General features: G+C 41.4%; 2 protein-coding genes across 11 annotated transcripts in view; both read right to left on the bottom strand.

Annotated features, from left to right (window-relative positions):
- The window catches only part of KANSL1L (KAT8 regulatory NSL complex subunit 1 like), a 28,555-nt gene extending 15,497 nt beyond the window's left edge, over positions 1-13,058 (bottom strand). For 2 of the 9 annotated variants that reach the window (XM_083706150.1, XM_083706151.1), the window contains exons 1-5: positions 12,842-13,052; positions 5,617-6,725; positions 4,015-4,156; positions 1,825-2,022; positions 837-958 (exon numbers count right to left, since the gene is read on the bottom strand). In XM_083706150.1, coding sequence (XP_083562276.1) covers positions 837-958; positions 1,825-2,022; positions 4,015-4,156; positions 5,617-6,698 — 1,544 coding nt within the window. In that variant the 5' untranslated portion in view covers positions 6,699-6,725; positions 12,842-13,052. Of the gene's footprint in view, positions 1-836; positions 959-1,824; positions 2,023-4,014; positions 4,157-5,616; positions 6,726-11,579; positions 11,760-12,383; positions 12,511-12,841 lie in introns of those variants that run through there. The other 7 variants (XM_083706152.1, XM_083706154.1, XM_083706149.1 and 4 more) reach the window with 7 other exon arrangements.
- Positions 13,059-14,283: 1,225 nt separating this feature from the next.
- The window catches only part of ACADL (acyl-CoA dehydrogenase long chain), a 29,087-nt gene continuing 21,987 nt past the window's right edge, over positions 14,284-21,383 (bottom strand). For both annotated transcript variants that reach the window (XM_083711928.1, XM_083711929.1), the window contains exons 9-11: positions 19,682-19,809; positions 16,210-16,296; positions 14,284-14,990 (exon numbers count right to left, since the gene is read on the bottom strand). In XM_083711928.1, coding sequence (XP_083568054.1) covers positions 14,897-14,990; positions 16,210-16,296; positions 19,682-19,809 — 309 coding nt within the window. In that variant the 3' untranslated portion in view covers positions 14,284-14,896. The remainder of the gene's footprint in view (positions 14,991-16,209; positions 16,297-19,681; positions 19,810-21,383) is intronic.

Genomic DNA, 21,383 nt, shown 5'->3' with positions numbered 1-21,383 from the left:
AGTCCCTGCTCCCAGGCTTACATTCCAGAAGGCATGGCACAGAAGGAAAAGGACTTCATAGCAAGAAAACAAGCTCAAACACTAGTTCTTCCTTACGGCATTCTTGTAATGTTCAGCTGGAATGGAACAATTTGGAAAAGAGCCCAAAGTTGCTGATCCTTCAGCGGAACCAATGGAGAAGCACTGAAATCCCATCTCTCACCCTCTCCTATTGCATGATAGAATGACTATTTTGATTTTAGAAGACTGAACAACAACCTTATTTTCCAAGTCTATTGTTTTAATTCATTTATATTTTGTTTTACTAACTTTATAAACGTGATTTATATTGTTGTATTAATGTGCTTTACATTATCATATATCACCATTATTACAATAGAAGGAGACTATTACGTTAAAATAATATATTTATTATCTTGGTAATTGCTCTATGCAATTCATATACAGTATTTCAAAGCACATGTCAGCCTTTTCTGAACAGCATCCTCATTATTATCAAACAGGGAGTTTTTAAAAACACATTGATCCTATACATGTCTCCTCACAAGCAAGCCCTACTGAGTTTAAAAGTACTTACCATGCAATGCTATGTCTACTCAGAATTAAGTTCTAGTGGTATGGGGGTGGGCTCTCAAGTATTTGGGGGGGGGGGCTAGGATTGCAGCAATACTCCCAAGTGTGTGTAGGATTGCAGCCTTGTAATACTAAACTACTGCAAGTTTGTTTAAATAATAATACTGTTGTTATTTAAACAACAGTTGTACTGTCATTTTATATTACATTCCCCAAAATGCTAAATATCCAGTTATTATGAAATACATGAAAGTGTCACGTACCTTATAGAGATGCCATTGGCCAACTCTTTCTGCTTACAGGACTTTGAGGAAAGAGGAGATGATGTGGGAGACAGATTGAGAGGAGTAATCAGACTGCTGATTATTTCACTCAGTTGAGCACTCTGAAAAAAGAATCAAAGGGAAAACCTTGAATTGAATGCACAGCAAATAACAGTCTAAAGAACTCAGGATTATATTCAAAGCATGGTGCTTCTAAAGCACCCAGCGATCAGCTGATGCTCAGGAAAGCACAGTGCAAGGGACTTTGCAGACACTTCCAATCAGCAACATCTGCAAAGCCTCCTTTGACCAAGCCCCACCCTTTCTCCTGCCCCCACCTGACTTTATGATTTCAGATGATTTGACAGGTAGGTGGTCCCACTCGCCTATCAAAGTTGGCCCCTGTGGGGGTAGAAGGAAGATAAAGATCAGAACCACTGCACCAAATAAATTCCCCACCCCGGCACTAGAGAGATAAACACAAAACACATTCATGCAATGGTCACATTAAACAATCTCTTTTGCAAATCACACTATAATTATGAATACTAAGCTCAAGGGAAAGGGAAAAAGTCAGGGAGGGAAATGAAAAACCAAGACTTTTTTCCACAGCCTTCCTGCCTGAAACTGAAATGTTTGACTTTATCATGCTGATGGGTGACATAAAAGGTGCTCAAGTAGCATACATAAAATATATCACATTTTATCCTCATAACAGATAGATGAAATGGAGACACTGTTACTGGACAATGTGAATTTCACAAGTAAATTTCTGAATTAAGACCTGCCAAACCAAGTCTAGCACTACAGCTCCCAAGATGCCTTCTGAGTGTACAGAAACCACTACACAATCTCCCACATCCTGCAACTTATGCAGATCATGCTTACAGAAATATGGAACTTTGTTTTATTAATAAGCTATTACAGTGTACCTGTGTTTTGCTACAAATTATCTAATTCTATCTGATGCTCACTCTCACTTGAATACCTGTTTTTCTATGTTGCGGAGAAGCAGAGTTGGACTGCTGGGTGACATTTCGAAATCATGTTCCGGCCAAGCATCCTGCCTCTCAAGGGAAGCATGTGAATTCCCTGTGGTGTTTAATAAAGCTTCATGGTCCATCAATTGTGTTCGTTTCTTCAAGAAGTCCTTTGGATTTGGAAATTCTTCTAGGATCACCATTCCCTAGACAACAGCAATTGAACACAATTGTGTAACAAATGTAATCTCTCAAACTGCTGCAGCCCCCTGAAACACTTTAATGATTTAGAGCTCAAAGTGTGATCTGTATACAGACAAGGTGAATAATCTCACATGACAATAAAGCTGCAACTTCAATTTTTGCAAGCAGCTAACATTATAGCGATTTTCTGCTCCAGTTCAAAAATTTGGCATACAAATCTATGTATTGATTGTTGTATCATTTTCTAGTTTCATCTACTAAATGAAACATCCTGAGGGCCAGTGTAGATGTGATGCTGCCCAAACACTAACTATGATTCAGCAATCAGACCTGCAAGTTGCTGTAAATCAGCCCACTCATCCCCACGCAAACATTAATCTCACTGCGAGGCAGTCACCTCCTCTCAGCCTAACCTACCTCACACAACCAAGCTCCTTGAAGAGGAGGATATTAATGCAATAAATAATAAAAAACAAGATTTGCATCAGTGACACATCTTCTGTTCACAACTGAGACTGGATTACTGTCGTTTGCTCCATATGGAAATACCTCTGAAGACAATTGGTACAAAAGGTACAGCTAGAAGGCTTATATGGAACACATATTGGCAACTTGTTTGCTTCTGGGACAGTATTAGTTTGCAAAACAGATTATCTGCAGGCCTGCCTGCCTGCATACATATGAGCCTCTCCAGGTTTTACAATGTGCTGAGGTCTTGGATTTCCAGCTCTTTGAGAAGAGATGCTGGATTGACGAGTACCAGCCTTTTCTTTATTATACACATTTTGATAGTGCATTCTATGTGCCTTTTATCTTGTTTCCTTAATGCTGGTCATTGACTGTAACAATAAAGATTTGATTTAATTTTTAAAAATAAATTAAATCTGTCCCTCTAGATTACCAAGCATGATCTTTATTGGATTACCTTATATAAAGAACTCAATCATCATGCAAAGTGCACAATCAATTTTCTTCAAAAAAATAGTTTAATCACCAGGCAATTCAATATATGCATAAAGATCTGCTTTCCTCTGTGGAGAGAATACTTGAATTGACAATACATAAAAAAACTTATTGCTTGTGTACTGTGTACTGCATACAAAACTTAGTAAGACTGTGCCACTGGACAGGTTAATTGTAGCTATATGTTGTTATTGTATTTACATGAAAACCAATACAAATTATTGGGGGGGGGATAAAGATCTGCTTTCACTTGCCCACAACAGCTATTTTCTTTATTTCCATAAGGATTAATCTACAAGGAACCAGGTATCACTAAAAAACCAAGACTCAGATTGCTGGTACCGGTCGACAACTCTCTGCTTCCAATAACATTTTCTTCCATGCTCTCCACCCCTTGGGAAAAGATAGTTGTGGCCTATCTGTGTTTTTTCTGTTTAGTTACACTTCAAGAAAAGATGAAAATTATTTTAATCAATTGTTTATGACTGTGTTTGAGGAGTCCTGTCTATTAATTATTGCTTCCTCACTGTACTTATATACTGGAGACTTATAGACAATGTTTTGGTTGGTCCATCCCAATGCACACAACTTACTTGTTTCCAAACTACCAAAATAAGAAGCACCCTCTCTTCATCCTCCTCCTACCAGTCCCTACCTCTCTCTCACGTCACTGTTCCCAGTCCATGACTACGCTTCACAGCAGGGCTTCACTACCACAAGAACAAAACAAAATGGATTTCACCCCCTCGCCTCTTTTTTTTTAAAAAAAGAATGAAATAAATTAAGCTGGGAAACAGTCACTTGCCCAAGGCCGCCCAGTAAATTACAAATCTTAGTATGGATTCTGTACCACAATCCTACTTTCAAACAAACACAACACTCAAACTCAGCCTACTATTTCATTGACCTTTGTAGATTTTACATAATGGCTTTTGCTTAGATACCAGATACCAGAAACCACAGAACACAGAGAAAAAACATCTATCAAACTTTTATTTCAATAACCCATTTTTCTTCCTTACTGACAATACCTTGGTGGCACGAATCTGCCTGTGAAGGTCAGTGAGTTGCTGGATTTTGTATTCTAGCTCTGAAATCTGGGCTTGAAGCCATGTCCAGCGACAGCCAACATTAGCTCTGTCTACCAGCCATTTCCAGTCAGATCTATAGTTACTAGGAAGAACACAGAACATTGGTTAGAAGAGATAATCACTATTTTAGAAAGACAACTCAAAAGAGTCCTTAGGATATCACAAGAAGCCTTTGGGGCTACAATAACTAGCAGGTAACAGGTTAAAACAGCAGTGAATATATCATAAAATGCCTTTTAGAAGCATCTGCTAAAAACAGAAAGAGCTAAATTGAGTCTGATTTCTGCACAGAGTTGAAAACATAGCCGTAATAATAAATTATTTATTTATTTATTTATTAATTATTATTATTATTATTATTATTATTATTATTATTATTATTATTTAGCACATAGTAAGAGCCTGCTGAATCAATGGCCCACCTAGTCCAGCATCCTGTTGGCCAACAAGATGTGGATCAAATGCCTGAAAGCAGAACATGAGTGCAACATGAAGTTCATAATTTTGGTACCACTACGGAGAAGGCCTTGAAATATATAAAAGGTAAAGGACCCCTGGAGGATTAAGTCCAGTAGAATTTAACTATGAGGTGAGGCACTCATCTCTGCTTTAAGGCCGAGGGAGCCAGTGTTTGTCTGCAGACAGATTTTCTGGGTCATGTGGCCAGCATGACTAAACTGCTTCTGGTGCAACAGGATACCATGATGGAAGCCAGAGCACACAGAAATGTCGTTTACCTTCTCACTGAAGCAGTACCTATTTATCTACTTGTGCTGGTATGCTTTCAAACTACTAGGTTTGCAGGAGTTTGGACAGAGCAACGGGAGCTCACCCCATCACGTGGATTCGAACAGCCAACCTTGCAATCGGCAAGCCCAAGAGGCTCAGTGGTTTAAACCACAGCGCCACCGTGAGACAATAGCTGCATGAAGTGCTTTTCACCAGTTTAGCTTGGTGAGCAAACTACAGGCCCTCAAGCACAGATAGGCTGTCACCTTTGTCCACACTCCCAGATGATTTGCATTTAGACTACTATAATGAACTATGTTTGGGAACACCTTGGAAAACTACTTCAATGGATGTAAAAATATGACACAGCTGGATGATACCAGCCACAGGGAACACATCTCAATGGTGCTGAAATAGTGTCACTAATTTGCTACTTGTACAGGCAACTCCCAACAGTGCCAAACCCAGAAGTGACCTGATCACTAAAAGAGTGGAATGGGGGCGGAGCAGTACGCTTTACTCTGGCCCTGCCAATGCACATGGGGGTCTGGAACAGAACCCCCATGCGAAGCAAGGATTGCCTGTACTATAAAATTTGACTCATATAACAAGCTATGATCAAAGAGCAGTTCCATTTACATCAGTAAACTTTATCAACTTAGTGAAATTAACTCCAAAAATAAAAGATTTGGAGATCCTGTCATTAACATATCACATCTTCTGTCCTTGATGTACAGAGATATCACAGATTTACATGGAACTTGAGCATGCAGGATTGTAGCACAGAAGTTCAGCAATTCTTTTAATACCTACACTGACATAGCTTTTCTGGAAATCTGCTCATCATCATCTTCACTTGAGCTGCTACAAGTGGCATCAGAATCCAAACTCTCTTCCGCATGAAATAGGAGTCCAGCTGCTGAGCGAGCAAACACTTTGATTTCATCAGATAAAACATCAAAATCACGCTGTACATCTTTACTTGTATTAGCCTCTATGTTTTCCATTTTAATGTTGGTGCATCTATGATAGCTGCCACCCAAAACACCGGATGGATCATGAAAGGCTTTCATTCTCTGTAGTTGGCGTCTCACAAAGCATTTCATCTGCTGGTCACAGTGTTTGACAACATGCTTCGCCAAGAGTATTTGCAAACGTTTCTGAGTTCTTTTGGCCCGGCTGAGCAAAGCCTGTTGCTTGCTTACACACTGAAGTAAATGAAAATTCAATTCCTGTTCTTTAGTACTGGGATTGTAGTTCACTTTTGGTTCCAGGGCATCATCACACACTTGTTGGAACAGGTCTCCTTTTTTTGTCTCAGGATTAATAAATAATGCCTTGCTCAAAAAGCCATTCTTCTGATACCCTTTACAGTTAGGAAGCTGCCTTTCTTCTACATTGTGGGATTCAGTTAAACATGAATCAAATAGTTTTCCCATTTCAGGTAAGTTCTTTGTTGATCCTAATAAAGTTTCCACTCTGACCTGCTCCCCAGATTCTGAATTAATAATTTGACTGAAGTGTGTATTAGTGCTGTTACATAACGGATTTCTCACTTTGGAGCAGCTATGCTCTTCTGAGTTCCTCTGCACACAATGTTTATTGTTTACATGGAAAGTAGAACTGGGGCTCATTAATACTGGATAGTGTTTAGAAGACTGAGAACCCAAGTATTTTAAGTTAAAGCAATCAGTGCTATGGTTGGCTTGAGGAATGGGGAACCCCAGCATGGAGCAAGTAATTTTTGTGACAGACCCGTCTTTCATCTTCTCTTTTACTGGTCTGGTACTTCCCATGCCTAATGCATCATTGGACTCCATCACTCTTGAAGACAAGGAAGATGCTAAGCAGATACCGTGCCCTTTCATTGCTTTCTCTTGAAGAGCAGGTGTCATAGCTGTCGTAAGCAGTTTACACCCAACCTGTAAGAAAAGCAAATACTGAATAAAACTATTGTTTTGATATCTACTGTTAATTTCCATTTCTGCAGTGCCATAAATTCCAGATATAATTTGCAGTTGCTCTTTAAGAAAAGAAAATAATCTTATCAACTGTTCCGTGATTATGTGCCTGGATAGCTCAGTTGGGACAGCTGTGTTCCTGCATTGCAGGGGGTTGGACTAGATGATCCTCAGGGTCCCTTCCAATTCTATAGTTCTATGAATCTATGGAAACATCTAATTCAGAACATCTGCCACAACAACAAAGGCTGTAGTAATATTTTTAGGTGCACCAAAATACTGGCCATGTTGAAACCATAACTATGTATGCTTTTGCTTGTTACTGTTTTAAATATATAAATCAGTTCTGTTTGCAGGTATTTCCCCCCTCCCCCCACATTTTCATTATCAATAAGCAAAGACATACACGAGCTGCGTGCCCATGCAATCCCTTTGCTGCTGATTCACTACTTCATTTGCACGAATGGCAAAAAAGACCCCTATTATGTGTGAATTATGAATTACATTTAATGGCTTTCTAAGAAATCAAGATTAGGAAGACAACTTTAAAGCATGATGAAAGTGCACAAAACTCAAGCATACCCAAGGTTAATCAATCAGGATTGGATCATATGAACCAGACCATTGTTTCACAGCCAGGAGGATATCTGTAATTCTTTCTGTAAGCCTGGTCCCCATTATTCTCAATTTTATACAAAATAATTATTTGCAGTTTTCATATTCCAATTTTCCTCTTTAAAAAGTCATCCAATTAAAAATAGGAGTCCTATAAAAACATCCATTATATTTTTCTCTCCAATGTTTTTATTTTTAATGTTCCAGATTGAACAGTTTCCTATCCTCATATATTTAATCTTGCCTAACAGTGTATCACTTTTTGTTTGTCTCTCCACATTTTCCTAATTCCTAAAATATAAACAGCATATGAAATTTCTTGCTATAGCAATTTGTTTACTTTCTGGCTCCTGTACTTCACAGGCTGGGGGTAGGGAGAGCATTTTACTTTGTTTTACAGTAAGGAAAAAAATAAGGGAAAGTCTGGCATCTGTTAACTATCCACAGTGCATAATGCCTTTACTAGGACCAACCAGAATGTCACAAAATAGTGAGCAAAGCTTTCCTGTTCTCCAGAATTCTTCATCAGGCTAGATGCTGAGAAGGGGAAAGGGGAAAGAGAGAGAAAAGGTGGCTTGATTTTGAAGTCACTAAACTTGGTAGTTTCAACATAAGCCTGCCTTTGTCTCCTCTCTCCTACCATCCTAACTGATGTTTACGACATATTCATTTGTCCAAATAAAAGTGTTACTCAGGTGTATTTTTTGATATGAACTAACACAGTTTCTTTTCCTTTTTGTATATTTTAACAAGCTGCATCACAGAACAGTGTGTACAAAAAAGGGAACAGAAGATAAAATATAAAGAAAACTTTAAATAAAATGTGTTTTAATTTCTACTTAAATTTTACTATGGAAACTACTTTGAGAATTTTTGCTGAATGACAGTATATAGTTTAAGTAAAAATTAAACTATTAAACTTTTGAAAAGCAATCAATTAAATACAAGTCTATAATTAAAAGACTCAAAACCAGTTGTCAACATTCCTTAAATATATATATATCATGAATTAAGGGAAGATCTAAAATTAAAATGTGATATCTGAAATGCTCTCTAGGAAGCTACCAGAGACACTAATTCAATTAAAGGAAATAGCTTCAGTGACTGACTGAAACATAACTTCAGGTACAATAAAATATTGTTTTCAAACTATTCTATGTCTTCAGAATTAACTTTTTTTTACTATTTGATCCTGAAAAATCATTTAATTAGCAATTAATGGTGCAATCCTATACATGTCTCCTCAGATCATAAGTCCTTTGAGCACAATGGGACTTACTCCCAGGTAAGCACATACAGCGGGGGCTGGGAATCATTTACAGCTGGTTAGGTCCTCAGATTAGGTCCTCAGATTTCCACAAGTCATTTTGACATGTGGGCCTATCCAACTCTTTAACATCTGACATAATTGTGATGTCAGATGAAACATCTTCCCCTATTTTTAAGACACAGTAATTTGTAAGTGCCACCAATCAGCTGGTTGTCAGTGTCTGCCAAAGCCTCTGGCTTTACAAGTGCTGAAGACAGCACAATCTTCACTTTAGCAAGAACCTATGTCTTTGCGTGTGTCACACTGGACAGAGGGCAGGTGGGTGTGGCTTGACCAAAGAGATTCATGGGGGGGGGGGCTGCTGCACCTATTTAGGTCTGCAGGCTGGAGGTTCCCCACTACTTATGTACAGGATTGCATCCTTATTGGTTTTCTGTGAGACCCTTAAAAATATTGTCTGATTTGCTGAAAACAACTGCAGGGTTTCAAAAACTAGGAAATACCTGCATAGCCTTCGAATAGTTTTTCAAAACTCTAATATGACTACTTTTGTTCATACCCAAAACATTTGCCAGCTGCAATGTATAAATATTTCACTATGTTGATCTGTTAACAATAAAGAGAAATAGAATAATGAAAGTTTAACTTTGAACTCTTATCACTTTACACTGATAATCACAGTGAGTACACCAAGAGACTACCAAAATACAGTAGTACCTCCGCTTACGTAACCCTCTGGTTACATAAACTTCAGGATACGTAAGCAGCAAACCCAGAAGTATTTTACCGGGTTCTGCTGCGCGTGCATGCGCAGAAGTGGTCCTCCGGCTGCGAAAACCTCGAGATCCAGCCAGACCTCCGGAACGGATCCCGTCTGCCACCGGAGGTACCACGATAGATTAAAATGCATAAGGCAGACAACTATGTGCATATACTAGTTCATATTCAAATCTAAATACGTTTGTGACAATAGCATTAAAAGAAAGAAATTTACAGCTTCACAATAGAGCTCCACTAAGAGATTTGAACACTTCAGATTTATCACACAGTTATTGACACAGCTCAGAGTCATCTTTATTTTGGTAACGAACACTTCATAGATACAGTCAACAGATTAAAAACACTACCATAAATGCTTTGTAAAAATGACTCCCTCAAGACTAGCAGTTTCAATGTGATTCCATAAAAACGTTATTTTGTCCAATTGGCAGATACTGAAACAGCAAATATAAATCCCATCTGCATGCCTTCATAGATTTCTCTCTTACTAAACAGAATATCAGTATTCAAAGAGGACAATATTCAAATAGGACAAAAGTCAACAACTCAACAATCAAAGAAAAAAATGCAATGTTATAAAGAAATTGTTTATACAATTTGTTAGTACAGAGCAAAGGGGATGGCGTCTTCTCACCAGGCTACATTGTAAAGGTAAAGGACCCCTGGGTGGATAAGTCCATTCGTGATTCAAAATTGGCTCCCTCATCTCTCCCCTAGAGGAGACTGACAACTATAAAAGGGAAGTGCTGGAGAGCATAAGGAAGGATGTTGAGTCCTCTACCCCAGCTGTTGTACTGCTTTAACCACCAGATAAACAAAACCATGTCATTTAATCAAAAATATACTTATTTGGCAAAGAGCAGCTTAATGTGGTAAAGGGCAGGTTTGCATATAGAACACATCCAATTCTCCAAATTCCAGTTGAAGATCTCAAGTATTAACCTGGAAAAGTTACATTAAGTATTGGAGAGGTGCTGCCATTCATCACAGGACTTAAACACATTGAACAAATGGTTGAACATAAGAATAGTCTGTTAGATCAGGCCAATGGCCCATCTAGTCCAGCACCCCTGTTCTCACAAAGGCCAACCAAATGCATATGGAAAACCTGCAAGTAGCATCTGAGCACAAGACCGCTCTTCCCTTCCGTGGCTTCCAGCAACATGTATTCGGAAGCATTATTGCCTCCGACCATGGAGCTAGATCACTGTCATCAGGGCTACTAGTCATTGACAGCTCCTCTCTTCCACGATTTTGTCTAATCCTCTTTTTAAGCCATCCAAGTTGGTCACCATAACTGCCTCACGGGGGAGCAAATGCTATACTTCAACTATGTGCTGCATGAATAAGTCCTGCCTTTTGTCTGTCCTAAATCTTACAATATTCAGCTTCATTGAACTTGTACAAGTTCTAGTGTTATAAGTAAAGGAGAAAAACAAGTCTGAGTGGCTTCCTGTTTGCCCCACCACTTTCCTCGGGAAAACCCACCCTTTAGCGCTGAATCAAAATACAGTGGTACCTCGGGTTACAGGCGCTTCAGGTTACAGACTCTGCTAACCTAAAAATAGTACCTCGGATTAAGAACTTTGCTTCAGGATGAGAACAGAAATCGTGCTCTGGCAGCGGAGCAGCAGCGGGAGGCCCCATTAGCTAAAGTGGTACCTCAGGTTAAGAAGTGTTTCAGGTTAAGAACGGACCTCCAGAACGAATTAAGTTCCTAACCCGAACTACCAATGTCAATCCACAGAAAACCTGACATTTATTCCAATTCAGTGGTAAACAAGGGGGAAGAGGAGGGACAAGTGGAAGTGTGGACAAGCCCTAATCTAAACTAAGAAGTCTCAAACACTGCAACCTTTCAATACAGTTAGCTACCTTTTTGGAAGGTATTAATAATTCATCTTATATCAGAAAATCTTGAGTGGCAAGTCCAGCAAGTTACCCACATGACTGTAGGAACTGTGGATGATATTTCTATCCTGGTCTTTTGTACCAATTTTTATCTGCAAGGCTAAAGGTTTGGCAGCAAGCCAAGTTACATACATTTACATATGAAGCAGTAATTTCCATTCACTCAATAGCAGTCCATAAATATTTATCAATGTGGCTTTCATTAACTCCATTTCCTAGGTATAATAAGGCATGCTCACCATTACCACCTGCAAGTAATAACACTTTAAACCGCCCCTCCGAATGCACAGGGCTGTGGTAGCAGCTGAATGTCTGCCGTTGTCCCATCCAGTCTGACTGTTATAAGAATGCAAGGAAAGCCCTGCTGGATCAGGCCCAAGGCCCATCTAACCAGAGGCAGATTTATGGGAGTACGCCTGGTTCACCCACACTGGGCACTGAAATTTCAAAACTCAAAGTTTGCCACTGATCTTGCTCTCACAGTGGCCAGCCAGATGCCTTTGAGAAGCCTGCAAGCAGAGCAAGTGCAACAGCACTCTATACCAGTAAAGGTAAAGGGACCCCTGACCATTAGGTCTAGTTGCGGCCGACTCTGGGGTTGTGGCGCTCATCTCGCTTTACTGGCCAGCAGGACTAAGCTGCTTCTGGTGAACCAGAGCAGCGCACAGAAACGCTGTTAACCTTCCTGCCGGAGTGGTACCTATTGATCTACTTGCACTGGCATGCTTTCGAACTGCTAGGTAGGCAGGAGCAGGGACCGAGCAACGAGAGCTCACCCCATCACAGGGATTCGAACTGCCGACCTTCTGATCGGCAAGCCCTTGGCTCAGTGGTTTAACCCAAAGCGCCACCCACATCCCAAATCGATACCAGTACTCTCCAGCAACTAATATACCTAGGGAACGAACTGTGTTGGAAAGTGCAAAGCTGAAGTAATGCTAAACGAGGCGATATATATGGATTCACAGGCATCACTCATATCTAAAACAGCATTTAATTGTGAGTAAAAAAGACAGAGAAATGCGGTAGTTGCCCCCCCATACCAGTATTAGGCAAAAGTTCCCATTTCCGGTCTTTCGGGGCTTTGTCCCGCAGAGCCCCGCAGCTGCTCCCCGATGACCCTCCTTCGGGGCTTCCGGAGCAGCCTGTCCCATCCTTTCCCGATACACCCGGCTGGGGCGCTGGCTCCGCCCCCACGGCTCTACGTCACGCCACCCCCCTCGCTCCCTCCCTCCCTCCGCCCGGGCGCGCGAGCATCTACTTTCCGCTCCCCTCCCCTCGCATTCCAACGCCACCGCCCCTCCCCATTGGCCGCCGCCCCATCACTCTCCCCAATCCCACCCCCTTCGCCGCTCCACTGCCGTTAGGGAGGGCGCCTGCCTGAGGGGAGGCGAGTCGCCGCGCGCCACGAAGGAGCCCCTGCTTCGGCAAGAAGCCAACCGCCTCTCCCGACGCCCCTCAGGGGAACCCTCGCCACCCCTCCCCCCCCGCCCGGACTTGCCTGCCAACTTCGGTCTGTTCCCCGGCCGCCTCCTCCGCTCCCCCCGCCGCGCAGCCCGGCGAACTTCTCCTCAGAGGGACTCGCGCTTTCCTCTCCCGCCGCCGCTTCTCTTCTGCCCGTCTCTCGCCCTCGCGGCGGCGCCGCCTTTCCCAACAGCCGCCCGCCCGGCGCTTCCGAGCCAAGCTGCCTCAGCAGCCCGAGCGGCCGCGCGCGGGCGGTAGTTTAGGCGGGGTGGGCGGCCAATCCGGAGGGCCGGTGGGCGGGCCTATGCAAATGAGGCGGCGTGGGCGGCGGGTCTACTTCCAGGAGTGTGTGTGTGTGTTATCAATAGCATTGTGGACTTGGAAGGGACACGAGGGCCATCTGGTTCAACCTCCTGCAATGCAGGAATGTTTTGCCCAACGTGGGGCTCGAAGCCACGACCCTGAGGTTAAGAGTTTTATGCTCTACGGTTTAAAGCTTTCCTGTATAAATGGTGTGTGTGTTTCCTGGTGATATCACTCAAATCACAGCACTTGTTCTAAGAATAAAGCTTAAAGATGGCAACTAAACAGTCTTTGAGCACGACCCACCATTTATTTCTCAACAAAGCAGCATCTGTCCCCAAGCTTTCTTCTGAGGCTGCAACCCCTCCCTCCGCCCCTAGAACTGAGCTCAAAGAAGCTTCACATAGGACTACGAATAAGGTTACAGGGGAGAAGAGGGCAAAATGGCAAGGTAGGTCAATGTAAGAGACTCTTAGACCCATGCAATCTTTGCATAAAGGTAAAGGGACCCCTGACCATTAAGTCTACTCGCGAACGACTCTAGGGTTGCAGTGCTCATCTCGCTTTATTGGCCGAGGGAACCGGCGTACAGCTTCCGGGTCATGTGGCGAGCATGACTAAGCTGCTTCTGGCGAAACCAGAGCAGTGCACAAAAATGCCATTTACCTTCCCGCCGCAGCGGTACCTATTTATCTACTTGCACTTGGACATGCTTTCAAACTGCTAGGTTGGCAGGAGCTGGGGCCAAACAACAGAAGCTCACCCCGTCGTGGAGATTCAAACTGCCAACCTTCCAATCAGCAAGCCTTCCAATCGTTCCATGGCACCCACTGAGTCCCTTTCCTCCACTGAAATTAGATTCCAAAGAAGTATTCTGTTTTAACCAATCAAATAGGAGGGTTATGTGCTTGATAGCAAGTTTTGGGTAGCGCCCATGACCATTTCTCCAGTTTGCAAATGTGCACAGGGGCCTCAAAAGGCTGGCAACCCCTGATTTAATTGATGGCTAGGTACCAGGTCTCTGAAGTTATTTAAGCACTATTGCCACATTTAATAGGTGATATGTTGCACATCCAGTGTGTCACATCTTGCAGTGCAGTTTGGAGCACCTCAGGTGCCATGACACTTTCAAGCTGTTGACTCAAAAGATATCAAAGATATTATTGGACTATGATATTACTATTATTTAAGTTTTTTTTCTTTTATTGTCATATACAAAATACAGTTACATGTTGGAAGGCACTTTAGGCTGCATACAAATGTCACTCTTTTTGTGCAATCATCTGTAACATTAGAAGATTAACTGCCCACTTCTTTGCTTATAGAGAAGCATACCCATTCAGATCATTAGAAGAGATATATTTATTTCTTTTTTGTCAGAAATGGGCCTACATTTATTTCCAAAGAGCTTTACAGTTTCTACAGTAGAAATTTTTCACATCATCCTCCAACATATGTTCTATTTAGAACAGAAAAGAATTGCATTAGGCTTTAAGTAATTCAGCTTTAGATGACATAATGAATTTTGTGCTTGTAGTCCAAATACTTGTAAGAGTTTTTTTTGCATTTGGGGAGTTAAATCATAAGAGAAATAATAAACAGTTATTCTAAGTTTAACATTGGAGATCAACAAAAACATACATTTTTATTGTTAATGTCTAAACAGGCTTTTGCTGCTGTTTCTTCTTCAATTAGACCCATACTGTCTCCTTATTTTTATTTTTGGCACAATGTAATTCCTTATCAGTGGAAATGGGATCTGGAACTATCCGTTAGTATAAACAGATGCCTATTTGTCGATCACGATATCTCTAGCAATGAGCTCTTTCATTATTTCATTAGTACCACCATATATTGGCTGAACACGAGAATCTACAAAAGATCTAGAGAAAAATGTCAATGAGTAGATTGCAAAACATATTAGTACTTCTAAATAGAAACGTGTGTCATCAGGGACACAAGCTTGGATCCTGGGATCTTCAAGTGTGCATTGCTTAAATTACGGTAGTTTTTACAGAGCAATTGTTTCATCAGAGTCTATTACATTCTCCCTCACTATGCTAAGCTTTGGGGAGAAAATTGTTTTTATGCTGTTTGTTTATTTCTAAAGATAAATATTTAAAAAGTAACAACAACAAGGAGAAAGTAAGATACAAAGCTAATTGTCATAATGATGATTACACTAGCACACTGTCTAACATTTATATTCTTGTTAATAATAACCATTTTTAATTTATTTTCCAGATGCTTCAGTCATTTCAAAAGAAGTTCTGGTCTGTGCATAAAAGACCATGTGTGTTTAGAGGTTTCCAATAAAGTTCCTTGCAAGCAATATCTATCTATCTATCTATCTATCTATCTATCTATCTATCTATCATCTATCTATCATCTATCTCGTTTTTTTCCGTCTATAAGACGTCCCCCTAATTTTTGACATTATGTTTTTAGGAAAAAGACCTAGTCTTATACACAGTAATTCTTAGAAATAAATTGATGGGACTTTAAATGTTTGAAAAGACAACAGGACATAATTTTGACCATAAAGACAAATAATATTTCTCAAAGCACCCCAAAGGTTGGGTGATGAGCCACACATTACTTAACTGGGATCTTAAGTACCGTTCGTTGCTGCAGCTTGTGAGGTCCAAACTGGCCCACTGTCATCCTTAAATCATATTAATAATGATGCTGAATCATCTGCATGGCAGCACTGTCGTAACAGTTTCTCATCTGAAGAGAAACTGGTTAGTAATTCAGCTCAAGCACCAGTCTCAGTTTCTCTAGACCTATTGATTATAATGTTCTGCAACTCCTCTTCTTCACAACCAATAGATAATGAAGTTTTACATTTTGGAAGAAACTGCCTTAATCCTGTTTAAAGGTGATTTTCAGGTTTCAACCAGTCACTGGACACAGAGAACACGGGGGCTCAATTAAAATTCCCGTGTCAACATTTTGTACTTAAAGAATACAAACATCGTTTCACAGCTTTGTAGACTTAACTGGATAAGTAAAAGACCACTGAAACATCTCTCTTTATGGATGATCAGCTTTTCCCAAACAACAGGCATGCCTGTGAGGATAAAAAGTAGTCGTACTTACTTTGCAATTGGATATTCCCACATATATCCCCATCCTCCATGGAGTTGCACGCACTGAGTAGCCACATTGTTTTGGAGATCAGAAGCCCTTAAACAGAGAGAAAAGTCTGTTTCCAAAGCAGTTGAGCTCTTAAATAAGTTGCACCACCATGATCTTTTAATAATCACCATTTTGAAATAGCTTGCATGATGCTCAAAATAATGTATTGGCTGTAGAAAAGGTTTCAAATGCAGGTTGATGCAGCATTTAGAGGGGAATTCAATGCAGCACTAAGGAGATCACTCAGCCAGGGAACAATATCTCCCCGCCCCCAATCCTGTTCTGGGGGTTCTCCAGACCCTCCCGAGCCAATTTGGAAGGAGAGGGGGGTACAAAGGGAGAGAACAGGGGAAAGCCATATTGCACTAGCACAAGACCTTGAATTGGCTTCCAGTAGTGGGAAACCCTTAGTTGAATCCAGCCCCCTACAATTCAGCAACAGCTTGGTTTTATGTATTGCTTTCCTTAGTGATAAAAGCACTACCTAGGCAACACAGTTTGATTGGTACTTTTCTCCCAGCGCTGAGTTTTCCATTCCAGTTTAGAATGTGCACACACACTCTAGGATCTTTTCCCATGCAGCAGTAAAAAGAGAACAGCTCTATCTGAATACAGCCAGAGTCATACTCAGTAATGATACCAAGAAGCCGCTTTATTTAAGGAAACTATAAGGAGTTTTATTGGGATAAGATATGGGTGCCATGGGCTGCAGTATTCACCATGTGGTTATGACTATAGTTAATCCTTCTGCACAGACAAAAAGACAATGGTGATTTCCTTTTCTTAGAGGCTAAGTAAAATTACTTTCCTATCGGCATTTATACCCAAATTTCTTTTCCATAACTGGAAATACCCCATCTGGACTCTGTTATTGGTGTGTGTTTCTCTTTCTATAGTTTCCACAAGAGAAAAATCAGTATATCCTCACAAAAATGTTTTTTGTCCTTCTAATCTAGCATCTGATTTCTTTCAACCATGTAGTTAATTCAATCTGGCATCAGTACAAAGTATTACCTTAGCTGTTTTTACTTGTCTAACTCTGTCTGGTAAAACATAAGTTAATATGTAACAGCAATAACAACCCAGCGGCTTTTTCTGGCTAATGAAAAATGGAACTCTAAAGAGGCAGCCCAGGTCAGGATGTGTTACAACATGGCAAGTGGGCAACATTTCCACCCTGAAGAGTCAGAGAGATTTGGGGAAATGCTTGGTGAAAAATACCGAGTCTATGTTTATGCAGCATGCTATATGGAACTACTTATTTGATAAACCTTCAGCCGTTTTGTAATAAGATTGTGTTATGGTTTCCAAAAGCCTTTCAGCTCAGCAATTAAGCATTGTTATGGAAGCCAGACTTCTAATATCATGGTCTCCTCAAGCTGTATTTTGCCAAGAGCAATTTAGAAGCTGAGGTCAAGATGACTTGTCTACCTCAAAAGAGGAGGAGGGAGAGAAAAAGGGGGAAAGGCAATACAAGATCTTCCTGAATAAATCAGCTGACAAACTTTATTCAGTTCAAGGACTGCAAGTAGCCAACGCTGCTTTAAAACCAACCCAGCATACCCAGTTTCCAAATCTAAGGAACCAAGTAATTTCCAGTAATGGGTCCCAGAGTCTTTTATTAAAGGGTCCTCACCCATTTGTACTGCATTGTAGTCATGCAGCCAGATTCTTTCCTACTTTCTAATTACCTTTCCAGACTAGTTCATAGCCAATAAACACAGTGTTCATTTGATATATAGACCTCACCTCACTCATGGCATCATATTATTTTGAGGACAAGGCATTTTTCTCATCTAGAGGCAGCATCTGTGCTACTACAAGTGCTGCATGGGGTGTGACTGTGACTAGTATTCTGAGAGCAATCAAGAAACAACCCTCTGTCACATTCTTCTGTTTTCTTTCCATTTTAATTCCCTGCCTGCTGCTATTGTGACGAGCCCCCCTACATCCTGAAATATTCCCAGCAGTGCCTCCTGATGCCTGGTATTTGACACCCACTATGGTAAATACTGAATAGGCATATATATTGCATTTTTAATTTCCCAGTGCACATTTTCGCATTAACCCCTTTTTCACAATAGCTAACTGATTTGCAGTGGAAGTTTAGAATTATCAAGGAAGTGGAACCAACCACTAAATGAATTTCTGGTCTGCGGCCTAGACTCCTTACATCAAAGGCAGAGACTCTCCTGCCATCGGTCTCACGAAACAATGCACCTCCATTAAGACCGCAGCTTTTGTTGGTCTCCAATTTCCAAAAAATATGACAGGCTTGATCTAAATCAGGAACCTAAAGACGTTCTCATTCTCTTTCAGAACTTCTTTCTCACATGGAACACTGTATTGGTCAGGCAAGAAGGTATAATCAGCAAAGTTAGATTGACTTTACTGATTTTATTTGCAAGCCTGTGTGTGATAGTCACCTTCCATTTCCTCTCATCAAACATTCTTTAAATACTTGGGCATTTAAATTCACTGCTTTAAAATGTATTTCTCATTAACAATTTTCCCTGTGTGCTGGAGGCTGTTGAGCTACCCCCAAGTGTTCCAATGACATTTCACAGGGTTTTGTTCTGTGTCCCCTTAGCTGTAGCAAAGTAAATATCAAGCTCCTTACTGTTTATATTGTTAGAGCTTGGCTTAAGCAGAGAAGTCCTTGTCAGCTGGGCTCAGACACCCTCCCAAAGAGCCTAGAGGAGCCTTTGCTGGCAGAAGTCCAAAATGTCTGATAGAGTTGGAAGGGGCCCAGAGGGTCATCTAGTCCAACCCCAGGCTGGCAAAGGCTAACTTAGAGGGGGGATTTCACATTTCGTTTGTGGTGGCAGCCTATCAGGATATATTTGTTGTTACTGTTAACTTTCTTGCACTTAAGTGCTGAATGGCCTCATGTGGAGCATCCAGACCTAAATAGTTGCACAAGTGCAAGGATTAGCATTAGCACAATGGGCTTCCCCCACCTCTCCTCCCCGGTGGGACTTCCAAATCTGTTCCAGAGGGCTGGAGGGGAACTCAGAACAATATTACACGGTGCGGATGAGAACCTTCTGTGGTGCAAGGTGAAATCCATGTGCTGCTTGTGTGATCTGCTTCATGCTATGTTGAACACAACTCCTGTTCTACTTAAGAAGTAGTTGCACTTTCCTAACCATGGAACTTTTACTTCCATTTTAAAAAATCAATCCTGCTGTTCAAAATGAGCCCTGGGGTGTGCATCCCACTTCTCATATGCACAAGTATTTGTGCACAGAAGTAGCAAAATTAAACTGAAGGAAGGATCATGGAGACATTTGTCACCCCCCAGGAAATTCTTCGCACCCCTGTAAGAAAGGCCTTTCACAGCCTGTCAACCATATGCAGTTATGTTCAATGTAACTGTTCAAAAGACAGAGATGTTATATGGAAAGTTAGATAACTTGTTTAACACACATACCAGTACTTGGCCATTGAAGCGGTGGCAGAATCCAGCCGTTTCACGGAGTGGAGCTGGAGACAGCTATCCAGAAACGTACGACCTACACATGTTTGCGTTTTCAGTTCTGCTAACTTGTGCTGCACAGTCTTCCAATTCAAGAAAGAAAATGCACAGTTTATTTACCTGGGAGTAAGATCCATTAGAACTGAGCAGCACTGAAAATTAAGAGGGCTATTTGAAACGGAAGGTCAGGTCAGGCACCCCATAATGTACCTCTCCTATATTTTATGTGGGTTAATGATCCATAGGCTGGCAGGTTCAATTCTGCTCTCCCACCGCACAGAATGCACCACCCACAAAGTTCCAAACTATTCTTAAAATGTACATTACACTGTGTACTCTGGGAAACATTTGCGAAGGTAAGCCACTGTAGCATCAGGAAGACCTGTGGAGGTGCTCCAAGGGAGCACAGATATAGATGTGCTACATGGAAGGTGCCTGGGAAAACAGAAATGAGACAATACAGGCAAAGCGTGTGGTGAGAAGTGGATACCTATCAGCATTTCCCAAACTTGGGTCTCCAACTGTTTTTGGACTACAACTCCCATCATCCCTTTACTAGCAGGACCAGTGGTCATGGATGATGGCAGTTGTAGTCCAACAACAGCTGGAAACCCAAGTTTGAGAAGCACCGCTTGGCAGAGAGAACAGAACCTCTAAAGACAGAAGGCAGGGTGAGGTAGGGGAGAAAAGGTTTAGCGCCATCGGTAATGGCGGAATCCTTCTGACTAGGAGGGATTTGACTCAGGGGAATCGGGTCTTGCCGCTACGGCGAAAGCGTAGACCCTCCAAAAATCACAGGCGGGCGAAGCCTGTGAGCGTGGGATTCAGCGGGCACCTTTTGCGCCCCCCAAATTCGTGGGGAACCTCAACTACGGGTTCCGGAGCGAAGCGGGTGAGCGGTGCGGTGCTGTGAACTGACTGCTTCTCCCCCGGAGTGAAGCCGCACAGCCGTTACCGGAGAGCGCTGAAGACTTCTTGTGAAAATTTGACTACAAAAGTAACTACCCGTGAGTAGGGGAAATTTGGAAATATAAGAGAGACTTAATTTGATGCCGAAGCAGGGAAGGTTTAAACAGGAAGTCCGCCTTCCGCTTTTGTAAATAGATCAAAGCAAAGAGAAAACAAGCTAAAGTCTGGAGAAATTGATTGGAAAGGACTAAATTTCTAACACTAAAATATCGTACACCCCCCCAGGAAGCAGGGGCAGGAGGGGGGAAGTTTTGGACCATATATACCTGCAAGAGAAAGGGGAAAAAACTTTAAAATCCACCGCTCTAAACTTGGGAACGGCTGCCAATGGACAAAGACTGCCGTGCTTTGAACTGAGCTTTGATTGTGAACAGGAGACTTGCTGACAGTTAGTTCAGTAAGAGAGATACATTGTGGCCAGCTTCCTCTGCTGTTCCTAAGAAAGAGGGAAAGTAACTGAACAGTAACAAAAATTGGAACTGTTTATTTTTCCTATTGACTGAGTTTAAAAAGAGTTTTTTCTGGACTATTGCAACTGTTTCCCCCTAGAGGAAGATTTTGAAACTGTCAAATTGTTACCAGGGGAATTTTCCACTTGTAAAGACAAACTGCGTAGCTGGGACTGACCTTGGCCTCTCTATTGTTTAAGTGTTATGGCAGATGGGAGAGAAAAAGTAGATTCACAATT

Source organism: Podarcis gaigeae (assembly GCF_964106915.1).
Source record: "Podarcis gaigeae genome assembly, chromosome: 1".
Taxonomy (NCBI): Eukaryota; Metazoa; Chordata; class Lepidosauria; order Squamata; family Lacertidae; genus Podarcis; species Podarcis gaigeae.
This window is presented reverse-complemented; position numbering and strand designations above follow the sequence as displayed.